Source organism: Haliaeetus albicilla, chromosome 7 (assembly GCF_947461875.1).
Source record: "Haliaeetus albicilla chromosome 7, bHalAlb1.1, whole genome shotgun sequence".
NCBI lineage: Eukaryota > Metazoa > Chordata > Aves > Accipitriformes > Accipitridae > Haliaeetus > Haliaeetus albicilla.
In genome coordinates this window covers 4,224,199-4,243,826 of record NC_091489.1, presented here as the reverse complement: position 1 = coordinate 4,243,826, position 19,628 = coordinate 4,224,199, and the positions used below count along the sequence as shown (strand labels likewise).

The window sequence follows — 19,628 nt, the reverse complement described above, 5'->3', positions numbered from 1 at the left end:
CAGGTTGACCCCCATCTGGTCCTAAATTCTGGGGGGTGGAAAAATTTAAAGAAAAGATTTTTTTTTTTCTTCTTGGGCTCTGGACTTAACAGAGCTCCAGTGGAACCAATGATTAGGACTCCCGTCTTTCAACCTTGCTGATCAAGAGTGCTGGCAAGCTAGTTTGCACCAAGTGTTTTGTAACAAAATGAACAGTGTCTGGAAATTGGTTTTAAAATATATAACATTTAAGACTCTGTAAATATATCAGCAGGTCTTTTACAAGGTGCTGTTAAAGCGCTAATGCTACTGGGACAAAATTATTGCACAGCCGTTAATGGTGAATGTCACTGAGAAAGTTAGATTCATGTTTCTCAAATATATTTTTTTTACTCTGAAGGAATCTAAATAATATATAGGAGAACAACGTTCTTATTCTTCCCCTACTCCCTGCTTTCTCCTCTCTCCCTCAGGCTTTATGAGAAACATGAGATGTGGGTATAAAACTCAGGCACTATATTCACTCCAAGATTTCAGAGAGTCATAAAGTATATTTTCTAGTGTACCAAATAATCTTACCGAGAAGCTAACTGAAAAAGGATCGATGGTAATTTTAATGCAAAATATGTGGTTTTCATATGTATATTAACAGTGTGTTAGGAAATAAATGCAACTTGGTAATGTAAGGCAAGAACAAGATGGGATTTTGATGCTCAGCAGTACTGAATGCAACGTGTTGACACGTTTCTGTTCTCCCTGCAACACCACAGAGACGGCTCGTGTCATTGATGAACATCTTGTGCTGGGTTTTTACAGATTTCCTGATACAATTTAAAGTCAAAGAGAAAAGCTCACCTGCTATTGGGAATACTGAGCTTTTTGATAGCAGGATTTATCCATAGTACTTTACAAAGGAGAGCAAACTTTATACAGATCAGAATCTGTAGTACGTGTTACAAGCATATGCCAACAATAGACTCAGATGTCCCATTTCCCACCCGTTTTTGAGTTTATTAGGCAAGATTACCTTTGAGAAGATACCACTTGAACTTAAGATGCAAATCCAAAAGAATCTATATTATTACTTATAAAGCTATACTCAGCTTTCAGCATCTGACATAGAAACACTGACTTCATTGTCTACATCAGTTTAGTTACTGTATTCACCAGCAGCGGAAAAACCCAGTTTTGTGATTTGCTTTTTTTAGGATCTTTTTTATTCCCCCCGACTTGTTTATAAAAGAGGCTTTGGCTACAGACTTGTGATCAAACTCCTTTACATTACTGGAAGTTCAGAGTCGTTTTGAACAGTCTCTGCTGAACAGAGGATGTAACCTCCAGAATGTTGAATGACCTTCCCCACACATGCAGACTGATGGTTTACTCTCGTCAGATAATTTTTCTTGCTTGTCAGTCAGACTTGCTTTTGTTTCAAAACGCTTGCCTAGACCTTAGTTGATCAAGAAGCCAGTGCCCAAAGTGCAGACGCCAGAATTGGAAGGATCTAGAGGTGTTGGGGAAGTGAATTTTTTGGTGAACCTTCATTTAGCAGTTTCAAAAATTAAGACAGGCTGACATCAGGGTGAGAGTTTAATGTCAAAACTGTAAAGAACCACTAATAATGTGTTTATTAAAACTTAGCAGAAAGATACTGATTCACATCAAGTAACATTGGACTTTGTGGAAGAGGTAGTTTTTAAAAAGATGATTAGCTATTTTACCTGTGGGATATCACAGTTCTGTGTGTCTTAACTAAAATATGTATTTTAGAAGAATTGAGATTGCGTATGTGCGAGTCTATCTCTGTGTATATGTGCAATTAATATATCGTAAGAAAGGTGCTGCTACTGTGTCTTTTTTGTTCTTTAGCAATATCTGATGATGCTTTAAAACACTGTAGTGACTTTGCACTACATTATAGTCACGTGTCTAGCCTTTCAAATAAATACTTTTTCTCTTTCTCTTAGAGAGGAAGATCCCTGATGAAGATTTCATTATATTAATTGATGGTTTAAATGAGGCTGAATTTCACAAGCCAGATTATGGAGACACCATAGTATCATTCCTGAGCAAAATGATTGGAAAATTCCCTTCCTGGCTGAAGCTGGTAGTGACAGTCAGGACAAGTCTACAGGTATGTTGAGACCAAGAATTGTGATAAACTGTGTCATTGTCACAATGGTCTTTGATAAAGAAGATCTTAGTGGATATCTGGATTTGCTTAAGACCCTTTATTTCAGGTTATCCTTTTGGCTTTTTTGTACTTGGATTTACATTCATGTCCCCAAACTCACTCTACAGCTTTGAATGGATCTAATCCAGCATCGCTTATTCATGTCAATAAATGTTCATCAGCAAATAGTTTAGTTCATTTGAGTGAGACAGCTCACATGCCAACGGGCTACTTACTCACCAAGCATATCAGGAGGGTAGGGCCTGACGTCTGTCAGCCTGTGCTGCTCAAGAGCATCCTCTCCTCCGTGTGGAAGGGAAAGGAATTTGTATCTCCGCACCCCTTCTGCGTGACCCAGAGAGCGAGGCTGTGCTTGTTTCAGTCTGGAGGAGTCAATGTCAGGCCAAGACATTATTCAGCTCAGAGACAACTATCTTGAGTGCCGAATCTCTAAGCTGAATGTTGTTTGGGTTATTCTCAAGTATTTTTATTTTAGTTTGCAGCTGGGCAGGTTTTTACCTTCAGCCTGTCCTTAGCCACTCATCGTCACTCTCTTGGCAGGAGGATTAAGCTGAACTTAGTTTGTTGGCTCAACTGCTCATCCGAATGAGCAAGCTGGGAAGCAAACACAATGACCCAGTTAGGGCAGATCTGCTCTTTCAACTGTTTCACAGTAGAGCTGGTTGATTTGCAGCATCACTTGTGGGAACATTCACACTGAGCGTCGGAGCCAGGAGCCCAGAGGAGACAGATGTCAGGGGGACGGGACACGCGTTTGGAAGCCAGCTCCGAGCCGCTCTTCGCCTGGCCCAGCTGCTCCAGGCAGAAAGGCGTGTCTGCAGCTCTGCATTTCTCATTTTTTCATTATTAGCCATTTTTTCATTAGCACGGAGCTGTGGAGTTCGTTTTTACCGAGCTCCATTAGGCAGTTTTACTGAGATTGGCTAATATTTACTGAGATCCACAGGTTGATTTACTGTGGTCCTCCTGGCAGGGAGCTGAGTGCTGGTTCCAGCTCCATCAAGGCAGCCAGCTGCTGCACACTGCTTTTGTAGCTGGGAACGGCAGCTGCTCCCCAAGACACCAGGAGAGCACAGGCTATCTGCTGGTTTGTGCTGGAGTTCTTTTTTTGCTCAGTAATGGAGTAGATTAGACATCATTTGGAAGAAATCTTTTTGTAATTGTAGGTAAATTGCATCCCTATGACTTGAATTCCTCATGTAATTAGGGCTTTTGCAGCCTTACGGTCTTCACTGCAAGCTTTAGTTTTGCACTGTGCTCGCCCTCTTTATTTTATTGGAGAGTTGATGGCTTCTCCTGAATCTGCCTTGTCCAGCTCCATTGCGTCATTCCTCCTCTCTTCGCAGTGACTTGAGAGCCCATGACGCAAGAATTCCTTCGGAAGGGCCTTTCATGATCTTTCATTTATGTTGCATAAGCATCATCAGTGAGTTCAGCAGATGAGAGAATCTCTGGCCACAGTATCCTGCAGCAAATAGACGTATTTACGCTGGAAAATACTTGCTATTATCTGTCCTGACGTTTCCATGCATTTCCCTGTCGATAGCAGCTGTGTTATACAGGAGGACGCTCCTGCGGAGATACTTAGGCTCGGCTTCAGCAAAATTTCTTCTGGCCTCAGATCTGTCATCTGGTTGTCTGTTCCCTCAGACATGGTAGCAGAAGGGATGGCATGTTGATACGTGGTTGGGATGGGGTAGGAATAACAAGGGCACTGCTCTTTGTGAGTTTTCTAGTCCTTTCCATGGATGCGGTATTAGGAACAGTGTCCTTCATTTCTATTTCAGTCATGTTTCACATGCAACCTACTTGATTATAGATGAGGTTCTGGGGTCCTGAGGGCACAAACTGCCATCTTGTGTGTTTGCCCTGATGGAAGAGGTCTTAAAGGAGTCTCAAAGGTGCTATTGTAACATGAATTGAGTTTACTTAATGAATAATAAACACTGCCAGCATGAGTACCTTTTTTTTTTTTTTCCTTCTCCTTTCTTTGTAGGAAATAATTAAGCTGTTGCCCTTCCACAGAATATTTTTGGATAGACTGGAAGAGAATGAAGCCATAGACCAGGACCTGCAGGCATATATCCTTCATCGGATACACAGCAGCTCGGAGATCCAGAACAACATCTCACTTAACGGCAAAATGGACAACACTACGTTTGGGAAACTCAGTTCTCACCTCAAGACCTTGAGCCAAGGGTCCTATCTGTACCTAAAACTCACTTTTGATCTCATAGAGAAAGGATACCTAGTACTAAAAAGCTCCAGCTACAAAGTAGTCCCAGTGTCTCTGTCAGAAGTTTACCTGTTGCAGTGCAATATGAAGTTCCCAACGCAGTCTTCCTTTGATCGGGTTATGCCTCTCTTGAATGTGGCAGTGGCATCTCTGCACCCATTAACAGATGAACATATTTTTCAGGCCATTAATGCAGGTAACATTGAGGGCACTTTGGAGTGGGATGACTTTCAGCAGAGGATGGAGAACCTTTCTATGTTTCTTATCAAACGTAGAGATATGACGCGAATGTTTGTTCATCCCTCTTTCCGAGAATGGCTTATTTGGAGAGAAGAAGGTGAAAAGACCAAGTTTCTTTGTGATCCTAGGTAAGCAAATGCTCTGAGAAATCAGAGTTTACAAATGCGTTCACCTCGTACTATTAATCTGAATCACTTCATTTTACAAGGTTGCACATGGATGCTATTACCTGACTTTGGTCTGTCTACGTTGTAGATCTCTACATCTGTACTAGTCACCTTAGGCCTTTATGTTGTTCATGGAAAGAAATAATCCCCCCCTGGGTACACAACGGACCTGGAAAACCTAGTAATGATCTTCAGAATGAGATCAGCTGTTCCTCAGAAGGCCCCGAGTTGACTAGCTCCCGTACAGGCATCACCAGGGGTGTCTGCATTTTGGCAGATTACTCCTGCCAACTCAGTCTGGAGAAGGGGAATCATCCTTCCTTTCTCCAAAGGTATCGAAACCATGTGAAATAGAGGATAAGGAGATGAAAGATGAAGAGTGTGGATGCATCTTTTGCAGTTGGCTTCTCTTTGACGTTGTTCCTCATAGTCCTACTAAATGTCTTTTTGAAAGCAAAACTCAGGCTCTAGCAATTTTGGACTGTAAATGCATACATAATCTCTGTCCTGATAGCAGCTGAGTTCCTGGCTTAGCTCACAGGGAACAGAATTTAATCATGGTTAGATTTATACTCTCTAAACCCAATGATCACTATTAACAACGTTATCTTTGGTTCTACCGAAGAGTGGAAACAGACGCTCTGACTATAATTCTAGTAGTTTATCCCCATAAGCTTTGCTCCATTTGGCCTGCCCATTTCTTGAAATATGATTATAAAAACCGGGGAAACACTCGGATTCAAGGCCATGTCAGTGCATCTCTCAGACCCTGTGGTCAGTCTGAAGAAAATATGATGCTATCTGCTGGAACCAAATAGCCACCCAGCTGATTAAAGCAGCTGTAGCTGTTAGCAGTGTCAGAGTAATTTACCATTTTAAATTTTGTGGTAAGCAGGCTGCAGCAGAAAAATACTATATAGCTCCTCCCAATGGACGTCTTCCCTGTTTTAGTAGGTTCTGCACAATAGTCCTATCAAGCGAACCCTTTGTAAAGCATCTCACAGCAGCAGGTGTCTTTATATCAATCAATGTTAGTTATTTAATAGCCTTCCTCGGAGTCATTAAGTGCTTGTCACTGCGTAATGCTTTTTCACCCTGTTTGCAATGTCTGTGCGGTGCTTACACCTATGGAGCTGAGAGCTTTCTCCCTCCCAGTCACTCCCACCCAGCGCTACTGGTTCTGTCTGGCCCCTGTGGTTTTGGCTGGCCTGGCTGTAAGAGAGCTTGTCGTTAGCCGGGTGAGGGGACGGCAACCAGCACGCCTGGCAATTACCACTAATCACACAGCACTTGCCATAATGAACCATAGCGAGAGCAACTTGGAAAAATCCCTACTTTCCTTATTTACCATGAAAATAAATTTAAGGTGCAGGATGCTTACCTGCTGGGTAAGGCACCTGCGTGTGTTGGGTGCTGCGTGTGGTAGCAAGGCATACGGCTGGGTAACGTGGGAGCTTTGGTTCTCTGGGTCCAGAAATACTCCTCTTCATTCTCACAGCGATGGGTAAGGACGCTCTCAGAATACCAAATTCAGAATGAAACTCAAACGTGCTGCATTTTAGATGGTTTTTCACTGAAACCAGGCGTGGAGCCGTGTGTGATTTTTAGCACAAAGGCACAGATCAGCCTGTATTCGCTCGACAAGTCACCAGCAATGTGATAAATCTCTGCTCAGGGTTCGGATTTGGTGCCGTCTTTCATGAACCTCACAAACATGTTGCACTGCCCTCAGGACCGTTCGGGAGACTTTCAGGCGTTACTTTTTGTCCCATATGTGCCGTTTCACGTGATAAATTAATGGTGACTTTAAAGTGTACGGGGAACACTCATGCTCTTTGCAAGTAGGGAGTCCCTGCAGAGTTAACCCGACTCAGCTCCTTGCTGCTGGTGAAAAAGAAGTTACAAGGCATATAACGGGCTTCCACTGCCTTGAGTGTGAGTCCATACATAGTGGAGGACTAATAAATATCTCTAATGTATAATGCGCGCTAATTACATTATACTCTGATGGTAGATAATGAAACAGGATACATTTCAGTGATTAATTGAGAGGAGCCCCTGAGATTCAGCTATCGTGCTCCTCAAAATCCTGTCCAGCTCTCAGGGAAGAGCTAATATTAAGATGTTGAGCTCAGAGGATGGTAAACCCTTAGTGACAATTAAGATAAGTAATGATTTTTCATTTTATTTCTTCTAAAAGAAGCACAGCTTGCCACTGACGGAGCTCATAGGAGTAGCCTATGAAAATTTGCCTGCGTCGGGGCTGTTCACAGCCAGTTTGATTTCTTTCTGCTTGCTTGGGAATTGAGAAGACATGGCAACTGTATAGACCGCTCCTCGAGTTCATCGTCCAGCACTGCAGAAATGTGCCGTTAATGTGAAGCTTTTTGACCTTGCCATGTCGATACGTAAAGAGTCAGGTTGCTGAGGCTGATTTTTTCCCCAGGAGAAGAGCTTTGAAGTGAAATGTGGTTTTGTGAAGCTGCTCTTAATTGACTTACCCTGACAGAGTGTCCAGGTGTGAGGATGTTACGAAGGAAATTGGGATAATGGGCCTTGTGTCCGTGGCACTGCAGCTGGGGTAATCTTCCTCGTTTCATTAATGAGTGAGTTCCCATGTTCTCAGAAGTACGGAAAAGAGGGGAGAGGAGGAACACAATGTCCAGAAATTATCGCATTTTTCTACGCTTTTAAGATAAACAACAGATCTCCATCCTCCAGGTTCTTGTGTTAGCCTGTTGAGATGCTAACCCTCTTCTTTGAACGCTCACCGTGCGTTTGCTGTCCAAAGCAAAGGCTAATTGGTATTGAAGGGGAACGCTATCGCTGCAGGCTCACCCGCAGGGGAACCCCCCCAGCATCCACCGTTGTTTAATAACAGGGAACCAAAAAAGCTTTTGTCAGAGCGTTTAACCAGCATTGCAGTAATGACTTCTCCAGCCTGTCAGTGTAGCACTATTAACCAAGCGTCTTAGTTGACAAATAACATAAAACATTTTAGGGAAAGACCCAATCCTTTGTGACTGGTGCACAGAGAAAATGGTCATTCTTGTACGTTCACTCTTACGCTTGTATTTCTTAACCTAAATTCTGCTATAATGCTGTGCTGTTTTCTGCCTAGACTTAATCAGAAACTTCCATGCAATTATTTTCCATGCTTTTACAACCCTAATAAAATGTTTTATCCCTGTGCTGCTGATGAAGGGACTGTGAGAGAGGCAGAAGTGGAGTGATTTGCCCTGGCAAGGCAATAAGAGAGCTGTAGTCAGATATGGACCCCAGAAGTGAAATTACTCTATCCAGATTTAAGTATCAACATCTGAGTTACTTGTCTAGACTTGCTTTATGGTCAAAGGAGAGAAATAAGAATGATTCATTTCATCATCAGCTAAAAGGCTAAAATAGGTCAGATGAAGAGTGCCTGGGAAGCATCTCCTCCTGTTGATTTATGAAGGGAGCTCGGGGTGACGGGCTCACCAGGAGGTGTCTCCAGAATTGACAAATAAAACTGGATGAAATGAATTCTGTCCAGGCTGCTCTTCTAACCAGTACACAGGGTTTGGGGTAGATGCACAGATTTTCTGTTCTTCTAGAGGAAAGCTAAGAAAGGAAAAAAGATACTCTCTGTGCCATTGCATGCATATGACTGTCTTAATTTGGGCTTTTGCTTCTCAGGGTGGCACTGGACCACCCAGCATTGCGCATGCAGGTGGTATGTCCCCTGTTGTCGCTGCTCAGTCTGGAGCAAGGTAGAGATAGGCTCTTTGCACTGCTCAGGGAATTTGCCATCATCCACAGGACCTTAGCAAAATGAAGCATTTAGATCTTCACCTCCAGTGCTTCACCTCTGGCTTGGCTTCATCTCACCTCATTTTAGATGCTTGCAATCCACGCATCTGTTCCTCAAGCAGTCGCTCTCATCTCCTTTAATACTTGAAGCAATTTGTCTGGGCTGTTTTAGCTGTTGACTTGGATGAGCTGAATCCCATACCCGATTCCCTGCGCCAGGCTGGAACTCGGAGAAGGTGGGAAGATGCAGAGGTGATGCCTTCGATGCAGGCTTGCTCCTGTTGCTGAACTCCGAAAGCGCAACCCAGGGTGTTTCTTGCACCCGGAGCTGCGGTGTTGGATAGGCAGAGCAGCAGCTCTGCTAAACTGGGCTTTATTAAGGCCAGTCTGCCAGTAAGCATAACGAAGAACGCTTTTTGTCTGCAGAATTTAAACTGTTCCTGAACATGACAAAGGCTCTGTTCTGCTTCTGGCTCCTTGCTGTTGCACAGATGTTTGGTTAACTGCACTTGCTCTGTGATTTAGCATATGATGGGGACAGCAGCTTTTTTCCTTCCATAAGAAGAGCAAGAGCGGTGAGGACAGCAGTCACCTGCGTGATGATGGTGGAGAGTCTCCTGGTAGAGAACTTGGGAGGAATATCTTGCTTTGTGCAGGACGTTTTCACTGCACGGAGATGCCAAGCTGTTCTCATGGATACTACAGGTGCGGTGTTAGTCTGAAATCCCAAACGTCTGCGGCCAGGTTTCCAGAAGAGCTGAATGCTCAGCTATGGAGAGAGACCAGCAGGCATTTGGCATCTCTCAAAATCAGGGTGTTGGTGCCTTGTCCAGCGATGGCACCGCTGGGCTGATCTGGCTCTGAAACCCGAGCTTGGAAATACTGCACGAGGAATCGATACTCTGCAATAGATGTTCTCTTCAGTGCACCAAGACTTTATCAGGCAGCTCATGCTCATTGACTTTATTAGAAGCTATCTAATAATCTGAGAAATGACAAAAAAAAAAAAAAAATCAGTGAGAAGTACTGGTAGCTCCATTGTTGAGGTTGAGGGCATCTGCTCATCTCTTCCCTCCTTTTCCACATGGCACGAACCAAATCTGTCCCTGTCCCTGAAACCCCAAATAAAGGCACCCTGCATGGATTAGCGTGCAGCAGCGATCCAAACAGAAGTACGTGTCTCTAATCCAACACGCCGAGTTGCCATGGTTTCTAGCAGAGCTGTCTTTTAATACAATACAGTGTAGGTATTTTGCATTTTCCTTTTTCTCTTGGGAGGCATGCTGCAAGTGGAGACTTTTCCTACACAAAATTAATGTTTTTATATATTACCCAGCAAAATGATAGAGCTTATACATTAGAAGAAAATGAGGTGGGTTTTCTCATTTTGATGGAATGCTTAATCTGACAAATAACAATCTTCAGTCAAAAGATAATTAATTTAGAAAGTTTGGAGGAAAAGAAGTCAGTGGAAATGATATTTATAAAAATTCAGGGATATAACAAACAGCTTCAAATGGAGGATGGGTCCTTACATTATGCATAAGCTTCTTGAAAATTATCCACAGTTAGCTCCTCCATACATAGCTCACTTTGTCATTACGGTGCATGGATTAGTTGACTTTCTTCCTCTTTTATATTATAAGATTCTGAAAAGCTCTTAAAATACACTCTGCTTTATTGTTAGCTGAAATGATCAAGTGTTCACCAAAACTCAGGCTATGTCTTAAGTGTTTTCTCTGCATTCATGTGGGATGGATTTTACTCAGCAAAGCAAAGGTGCTATTTGAATTCAAGGCGCTATTTGAATTCAAGGTGAGGCAAAATAATGGGTGTAGGATTTATCTGAATCCTTTATATACTCATGTAGAAAATTAAGAATAATGCAGTGCCCGCTAGCACCTTGTGAGGATGGAGATGAAATAATCAGATTTTCACAAGTGGTCGGCAGTCAGCAGCAGCCCCAGCTCTCAAGGTGCAGCAGGGAGCTGAGTGCTGCTGCTTCCATTATTATTTAGCATTGCTTTACCATTGGAATTACCTCTCTTAATGTGTTTTTCATGGCTCCAGAGTGCCAGTCTTTTAGCTCTGCACGTATTGTAGCTCACACTGGGCTTTTCTGAGTGCCCCCAGTTACAGGTACATGCCAGCACTTGGTGTGTCAACAGAACCAGGAGGGATGTGTTGTAATTTGTTGTTTTGCCATCTCCAGCTGTGGGCTGGATGCCACAGGTCACCGAAATACATGAGGTCAATTTTTTTCCTTGCCCAGCCTGCTGTCTGGTTGTCTGCACTTGGGCAAGGCCTGTGCTGAGTTAGTATAATTAATTACCAAATCACCATGGGGTCTGGTGTTTTAAGATCATTTCCACAGCTCTAATTTTGGCAGAAGTGTGGAGCATGGTAGAAGTGGTGGCTTACCTGTGACTTGGGGTAGGGCTTCATCTATACCCATAGCATAAGAATGACAGTACAATGTTTCTTGCACTTTTATTTTACTCCTCAAGCAGACCATAGCGAGTGCCATATTTTTGAATCACAAAGACGAATCCATCATAATGTCCTCCAGTTAATTGGAGGGGCAAACGCAATCTGTTCACCAAGCGGTAGAGACCTGACGAAGTGCTGACTCTGAGAATACAACGTTTAGGCTTCGCATGTGACTTCAAGAATAAAGTTTTCTGATTCCATGACTGGTAACCTAGTACGTTTTGAAATGTAAAAAGAATGGGCAATAGCTCAACAAAATGAAGGTAGGAAACTTACTTTATGCAGGTATCCACATCACCAACATCTCTAGATGTTAACTAATCTCATGCAGAAGTACAGAGCTAAAAAATAAATTATTAAAGCCTGTGGTAGCAAGTTGGGCAGCTGTAACGGGGACTTCTCTGAGCATCAGAAGCCAGTGTTTGTGTATGACAGGGTTCAGGACAAGGTTCACGCAGAAGAGAAGGAAACTTGAGCTCCTTCATGCACCGGCTCTGTGTCTAGCGAAGCAGTGAAGTGGCTTAGCTGCAGGTTTTTCCTCTGAAATTTGGGCAGGGCTGCAGCTGCAGTGTCAGTTGGAAGAGAAGAGGAGAAATGGGAGACAGATTATAAATCATGACAGATGAGATGGAGAGCAGATGTGATAGTTACCATCATAAAGGACATCAGTAGAGCAGCTTGTTTTAACTGGCTCATTAGACATGCAACCTAAGCATTTGGATGCAGAGGGGTTTTTGAATATATTTAGTGTCTTGAGTTACTGTCCTCATAAAATCTTTTCTTTTTCTTTTCTTCTGGACTGTAAACTTCTGTATCCTGTATCATTTTCACATCGAAATGGAAGAAAATACTCACGCAGTAATCCATTCTGTGGCACTGAGCCACTGAGAAGAAAGAAGTGGCGTTCATCAGAGGCAATACCAATGCTGACTGAAGAAAGAAATGTTGCTTAATTTCTTCCTGTTATTTCATTCCTCAAATCTTAAGACCCACTTATGGAGCAAAGCCATCTTCCAACAGTTCAGGAGAGAGCGGCCCTGACTTTGTTCCATCTTGCTTCTCACATGGTCATTTACTCCTGCACTTCCAAATCACACTCCCCATTCCTCTGTAACCCCATATATTTTAAATTGCGTCAGGTCGAATGAGAACAGAAATTGTATCACCGTTGGTCTTTTGAGATCTTCCCTGTATGTTGACTGTGTAGCCACTGGAGAGCTTACTGAAAGATGATGTTATTCATTTTCCCCATCCAACATATTTATTAAATATGCCAGCAGTTTTTTCACACTGCTCTTGGACAACACCGCTTTTCTCTGAATATAAAGTAATCTGTTCCTGGCAACCAGCAGATTTTCTGAAAAGCCTTGTGAACTGAACAGAGACAAGGGAATTGCATCTTTACTTTCTGGATCTGTTTTTTTAAATCTCATTAAGTCAGGGCCTGTAAGCAGTTGGAAATGCTTTTTTCAGTACTTTATCCCTCCTTTTTTGTTCTGTATTTTTAAATCATTGTAAGTATCTTTTGTTACCTTAAATCTGAAGAGTGCCATCAGAGTTGTCTGGTTTTCCTCTTTGCTGCTTCTCTTGGCAGTTCCCAACGCCTGACTGCCGTTGTTTCATGTAGGGTAGAGGTTCTCCAGGATCAGCTCCTGACACGGATGCAGCTCTGTTATCCCGGATAAGCTACAGACAAACTCATTCTCTATGATAGCCAAGGATGTAACGTAATCTGAGGCATGCACTCCCCACCCTTGATAAAATATGGGTGCAGCACAGTTAGTACCTATGGAATCTTTAATAAAAAGCCTTGAGAAATAAAAATTAAACCGGTATTGCGAGCAGGTCTGCAGCATAGTCTGTTATAGCTGAGCTGCATCAGTGAGGTCATTGCTATTACATCTCTGCAAGTTACTTGAATAAACTTTCTACCTGAATGATACAGCTGTGGATGCTGTTAATACCATGTCAGAGGGGTAAGGAGCTTTCCAGCTCATTCAAAATTAGGAGTCATTAAGCACAAATGCTCTAAAGCATCTCTTAATGCTGCAGATCTTGTTAACTACTGTTTGTTCCTCTCCTGGCTGCGTCTCACGCATGCACGATCGGTCTCCCCTGCCTGCCTGGGGCCGAGGACGTGGGGCAAGGCAGCGCTGGCTGCATTTGGAGCTTGGGTTTCTTGAGGCTCCTGAGCTCTTGAGGCTTGTTCACGTCCCTCTAGATGTGAACAGGATTGTAGCTGTGCGGATGGTATTGGTTTTACTGGTGTTCAGTCACGCCCTGGTAAGGCAGAAACATCCAGTGAGCCTATTGATTTTACGAGATGTCAAGTCCTCCATCACCAAGATGCTGTTACTTAAATTAAAATTGTTGTTAAGGATAAGCCAGATGCCGTTAAGTGATTCCATTTCTGCTTTTCAAATGCTCAGTGAGTGGTTTGTGTGATTCTTCAGCTCTCCTTTACACAAATCGCAGTTTTGCTGCTTTTACTGCATAGATTACGCAAGGCTGTGGAGAATGGTAACAAAGCACTAAGAGTTAGGATGATGACTGGGTATGGATTTTTTGTGCAATGCTTTGTCTCCTGTAAACCAGAAATAGTCAGTCTAGCACTTCTGCTTGGTGGCAATAACATCGTGGTTGAAATACTAAATTATGATCAGATGTCTTTCTGAGAGACCTGCTGCAGTGAAACCAGGGTGCTGGACTTGGTATGCAAGCGTACGGCTCGTGCACCTATTGACACAGGGGTTGAGCCTTACCTGGACCAGACTTGGTGTGCCAGTCTGACCCGTGCGTCTGTTGATGTATAGATTGAGCCTTATGATCTCTACTATAAAAAAGTAAGCTTAGATAATCATGTATAGCTCCTTCTAGCCTGGAAATCTCACGTTTCGTACCCAGAATGATGGATTTCTAGTTTGTGGTTGAGGCCATTAGGTGTTCCTCAGTGTAATGAACAGTCGTGATTACAGTATGAGTGGGTCAGTGCAAACAAGACAACTGCTGGGTGAAGAAAGCAAGCAGCAACGATGCTGCCATCGGTTTCTTGTCCCACTCACTGGGAAGTGTCTCTGCAGTTTCCTAAAGCAGCTAGAACTGGTAGCACAGCGCTGCTGTGTCCTCAGTTACTTCTAGGCAGGGTGATGGGTTTTGATCAGATAGTCCATAGCTTGTCTTGCTGCAGTGAGATCTGACCCGAGGGATGGAAAGATTTCTCTTGCCTTTGAACTTGACTGTTCCAGTTAGCTCAGCAAATTAAACCAGTGTTTAATTCTGTAGGAAAGAATATCGCATGCTTAAGAGCATACCCTGTTTTGTTTGAATTTTCTTGTATAATGTTAATTCCTTCCAAGTTAATTCGCAATTATAACATCAGAGGGAAACTAAGTTCCAAAAATCAATAAATCAATTTTGGTGATTAAACGATCTTGCAAGAGGAGCTTACTTGAGCTGAGCTTGGCCTTTCTGCAGTCTGGACAGACATCCTTCTGAAAGCAAAGGAGGCTCCAGGCTTTGTCAGAACAGACATTATTCTCTGTGCCGAAGTTATAAAATTGAACTCTGCAGAGCCGAATAAAATATGAACACACGTCTCTTGGAAGACCAGATTCACTGGGGACAGTGTCAAATCTCTGGATTTTGGAATGGTTTCATGGGATTAGCTGGAAGAAGGGAGATGTGGGTGTCAGTCGGGGAGTTTGGAGTTTGGTAGGTTCAGATGTAAACGGGACCGATTCTCACTTAATTTTTTGCCTGTCCTTTACTCCAGTGGTGCAATACGTTAACTCTAGCATAATTTTACACCCTTTTAAATCTCTTTTACTTTGCCTGAGGGATAGGGTAGTATAGATGAAGCACAGATCAGGAGCTTTCAATATTTTCTTACGTGTTTCCCTATGCTCCATCACAGCTCTTTGGTCACACTGGTGTTTTATTAGTGTCACCTTGTCCCCTGCCACCTGTGGCACGAGGGACAGGGGCATGAGGAGGGATGTGCTTGAGGTACCAACTCCCCAACACCCTGCGTCGCCTTTGCTCTGTCCCCACAGCTATATGTGCCTCAGCTTCGGGTGAGTAAGGGAGCAGATGTGTAGGGACCGCTCTGCTGAATCCAGCATCTCCCCTTTTGTGCCCATCTATAGCCTTTGCTTACATTAGCCTTCCTTATAGCTGCTATATGTGTGCACCCGTTCGTGCTATGCAGGGGCTTGGAAGGATGAAGACTCATCTTTATGTCTTTATATATACATGTATGTGCACATCCACGCAGGCACCCCTGGCCGTTACAGGAGCCGACACAGGCAGCCTGCAAGAGCAGACAAAGGCTGCCAGAGCTAGGCTGGCAGTGCTGTTAATTTTTCACAAAAAGAAATCTTACATTAAAAATAGAAAAATCTCTCATGATAAACTCTGCAGTGGTGAAATTCAAAGCAAATCATTTCACTGAGCTCCTTGATGTAGAAATCATTACTGCCATCCTCTGCTGTATTAAAGAAAAAAAAAGAAAAGAGAAAAAAGTAAAGAAGCCTGTGCTGTTGGAGTCTGGTTTAGCATGCAATTAACGTTGACAGAACAAGTGACTGCAAGTATTTATCAACAAGCCCAAAGCCAAGGTCTGGGAAGCATTGCAGAGGTAATGTATTACTCAAGAATACTGTACTTTATTCTGGAATAGTTCATACATGCCTTATTCATAACAGCCAAAGTCATGCATATAATTAAATTTAGGTAAATACCCTACCGGCTGCAGCTGAAAAGCAATTTAGGAACTGGGCTCGTGTGTCAGTCGGGAGCTGCACTTCATCTCTCGCTGCGAAGAAAAGGCACGTTAGAAGTTTCTGGATCTTCAATTCATGCTTAGGATTAATACAGTTACAGCCCCATTTAGAGCCTTCCCAGACATTTTCGAAGAGTTTTCCTTTAACAAGCAAACAACTGGTATTATTTCCTCTTCTGTGATGTGAAAAATAGAGGTCGAGAGGGGTGGCGGCGGGGTCCCTTTGTGCAGCCACGCTCGGATCTGGAGCAGAAAGCCGCGGTTCGTGATCGCCAGCCTGATGACTCTCCCCAGAAGGGAAATGAGCCGATGGCTCTGAATGAACTTGCACCACCAGCCTTTTAGTGGAGGTAAATGCATTGGCTCTTCTCCAAACAGTAAGCGCAGCATTGCGAATCTGATGAGCTATTGAGATGCATTGAGTGTATTAGGGTGATTATAGGTTTTCATAATCTGGCTGAACGGGGACGGATAAAATCTAGCAATTGCTGCGCTCCTTGACTTGCAGCTGTATCTAGCAACACTCAAGCTGTGTTTCATAGTCACTTGTTTCCTTCTGATCTGTTTCTCCTTTCCACGGGCGTTCCTGGAGGTTAATCAGTATAATGAGCAAATGCATTTGTCTGTCTCCTTTAAAAGGCTGTGACCTGATGTTCTCCTCCCGCTCCAAAGATGGGGAGCAAAGAGGGGAAGAGCGAAAGGAAGGCAAGGCAACAAGCTGTAGATAACTTAAGGTGCTACAACCACTTCCAGGGCCCTTCTGTTTTCCCAGCTTTTTACATTTTGTCCCTTCTGTTGGTGCTGTATGGAGAATTCTCACAGCACGGATGCGTGGAAATCAGGGGCACTGCCCTGTGCACAAAGGCATCCTGCCTAATTTTAAGCACTCGGCTGAGGCATCTAAGCTACATCTTGAGGGCAGAGGCACCATCTGGAGGAGTTTCTCCTCCAGTGATGGGAGGCGTGGAGCTGTGGGTTCCCCATGTGGGCATCTCGCCATGTGCCAGGCCAGGGTGTGGAGAGGAGCTTGACAGGCAAAGCATGCAAAAAAAGCGGTTTTCTTCAGTTTCTTTTTAAGCTCAAGTTACCCTAAGAGCAAAGGGTACTATCAGTCAATAAAAGGATTTCAGACAACAGTTTATTATTTGAGTTGATGGTGTTTCTGTAAATTTAATGGCATTTTGGAGAGAGGTGCAACAGAATTACTCACCAGTGAAAGAGTTTAGTTTATTACACGTGAATGGGATGTGGTGCTCTTTCGCCTATCAAGACCTGGGAATCAAGTCCTGCCTCGTAAGAAAAAGACATTTTGTTTTCCATCCCGCTCGTCCAGCGGGCACATCTCCACATCCTACCAGTACCACGAGGTCTGGCAAAGCGTCATCGGGCTCCGCTCAAATGCATCCGTGTATTATCGGTCCAAAAGGAGGTTCATTGGCAGGGCACGGGGGAGACCTTGCCAAACACCTGGCCGTGGCATTACAAGCCTTTCACTTTTATTCCGAGTTTATTTTGAGACAGGGATAATCATTATTCCTGGATGGAGATGCGCTGGTAAATCCCCACCGTTGTGAAAACTTCTGTCTTCTGTAATATTTACTTGCTGTTCGGCCACGCTGAAGCGCTTTTCTGCTTTACCAAATAGCGATGAGCTAACAACGTTCCCTGTCCTTAGAAGCCCTTTCAAAGCCACAGTTGATATCATATTTTGTTTTCTTTGGCTGGAAGAGGTTTGATTGCTTTTATGTGTAGCCACATTTTTATTTAGTTCCAGACACAAAGCGGGTAAAAAGGACTCCCTTGGGAGTACCTAGGGGCTTAAAGAAGAATATTAATTTGTTGGCAAAACCATGACGACTGCAAGTCCCCAGACCGCTGAGGTCCAAGCATGGAGCCTCGGTGGCCTCCTCCCCTGCCTGCTGGGTCCCCTGCTGTCGCATCCACGCGTGCCCAGTGGGGCGGGTATTTGCCGATCTCATCCAGAACTGGTTTGCAATACTTCATCGTTTTGCGCCTTGCGTGTTTTTTGCGTGTGCAGAGAATCGGCTTCTCACGTCTTTGAGAAGACTCGGCCACGTTGAACCTTTGGTGTTATAAGCTGGAAGTTTGTATGTTTAAAAATGTCAGTAAAAATCACTGTTCGCGAGGAAAGTTACTAGCTCTTTTATTATGTTTTGCCTTAAACAGGGCTCTGTGTGTAGCTCAGTTAATTTGCTTTGGTTGTCAACCTGGTAGGTCGTTGCCAGAAGCGCCTTCATTACTGGAAAAGATGGAGAATGTGTTTAGAAGTTTTACAAGGAAATAAAGTTGCTTCACTTTGCAGGACATTTCACAGAATGGGGAATGTAGTTGCCATTTAAAGGACTTCCCCCCCCCCCCCCCAAAGTGTGGGTATTGTAAATATGTCATTTTCTAATGACTTCAGGATTGGTGGCAGGCTTTCAAAGTATGGTTCTCTTCTGCAAAATGACTATAAAAGTAGCACTTCAGCTTTCATGAAATTGTATCTCTGGTGTTTCCAAATTTACGTCTGCTCATAGAAAATACATTGTTTTATTCCTGCTATCCTCCAGTGTTTGGGGTTTTTGGAGCTATCAGTGATCACCAATAATAAAGGATGCAATTAGTTGGTGGTTTACAAGTTAGAATTAGTCCAGGTCTGTTTCCCAAAGCTGGACGAGGTTGAAGGCTTAGCAGGAGCAAAAATTGTCAAAAGTTGTTTTGTTGGTGTAACACGCAAATACTAACATGCTCTTTCTTCTGATTTTAGGAGTGGCCACACATTACTTGCCTTCTGGTTTTCCCGTCAAGAAGGAAAACTAAATCGACAGCAAACTATTGAACTGGGACATCACATTCTCAAAGCACATATTTTTAAGGTAACAAAAATTAAAATGAAGACTTACGCCAACCTCATCCCCACTGTGTAAAATCTGCCAACACTGGCAGCATTCAGTCTCTTCTTGTTTTAGGGTTGCTGTAAGAGGTGTGATTGCTTCAGGCTACTGAAACGTGTAGAAGTGAGCTTTAGAAAATTGGCAGTGGTATATAAGAAATCCTTGAAATTAAACCGTCCTTCAGACTGTAAATTCAGCAGATAGCCTCCTTCCCTAAAATTACTCTTCTACCGTAAGAGGTTTCTTCCCTTGTAAGATGAGTTCCTGTAACAACATCTAGAAAAAATAAATCTTTTAAAAGGAGTGGTTTTGAAGAATCCAACCCAAAATTTAGGTTGTAAAAGGGAAGGTTAGATCGTCATTAAAATCTGATGGTCGGTCCTTTTTACTCTTCACACAGACATTTCAGGCCTGGGTTATTGAAAGGCAAACTTGGATGTGAGCATCAATATGACCCATAAACTAAGTATTGTTCTTGTGCCTGGTAGCCCGTATACCAGAAGATGGAAATGAGAGGCTGGGTTTGTAAGGGCACAGGAAATACAGAATTTCTTAAAACTATTAGGATCTGTGGGTGCTTAACAATGGTAAAAATGAGGCTGTACTTTTATCTGGTCTATATATGATTTTATAGACTTAAGAACTTCTGCACTCCTGTATTTCTAGAGCAAATAGATAGTTTGTGTCTTGTGTCAGTCCTGTTGTATTTATTAGTTCCCTGTGCTGAATTCACCATCAGGTGTAGCAGCAAAGTCTGCTCATTTGGGAAAGTGATGGCTGGAGCCAAAGGGAAGAACCCCAGATTGGCGCATTACCCGATCGGTGTATAATTTTCAAATTTTGAGTTATGTTCTCA

General features: G+C 43.2%; 1 protein-coding gene across 19 annotated transcripts in view; it reads left to right on the top strand.

Annotated features, from left to right (window-relative positions):
* The window catches only part of TANC2 (tetratricopeptide repeat, ankyrin repeat and coiled-coil containing 2), a 288,324-nt gene that overhangs the window by 233,823 nt on the left and 34,873 nt on the right, over nucleotides 1-19,628 (top strand). For all 19 annotated transcript variants that reach the window (XM_069786690.1, XM_069786691.1, XM_069786705.1 and 16 more), the window contains 3 exons: nucleotides 1,947-2,113; nucleotides 4,170-4,777; nucleotides 18,646-18,754. In XM_069786690.1, the coding sequence (XP_069642791.1) occupies nucleotides 1,947-2,113; nucleotides 4,170-4,777; nucleotides 18,646-18,754 (884 nt within the window). The remainder of the gene's footprint in view (nucleotides 1-1,946; nucleotides 2,114-4,169; nucleotides 4,778-18,645; nucleotides 18,755-19,628) is intronic.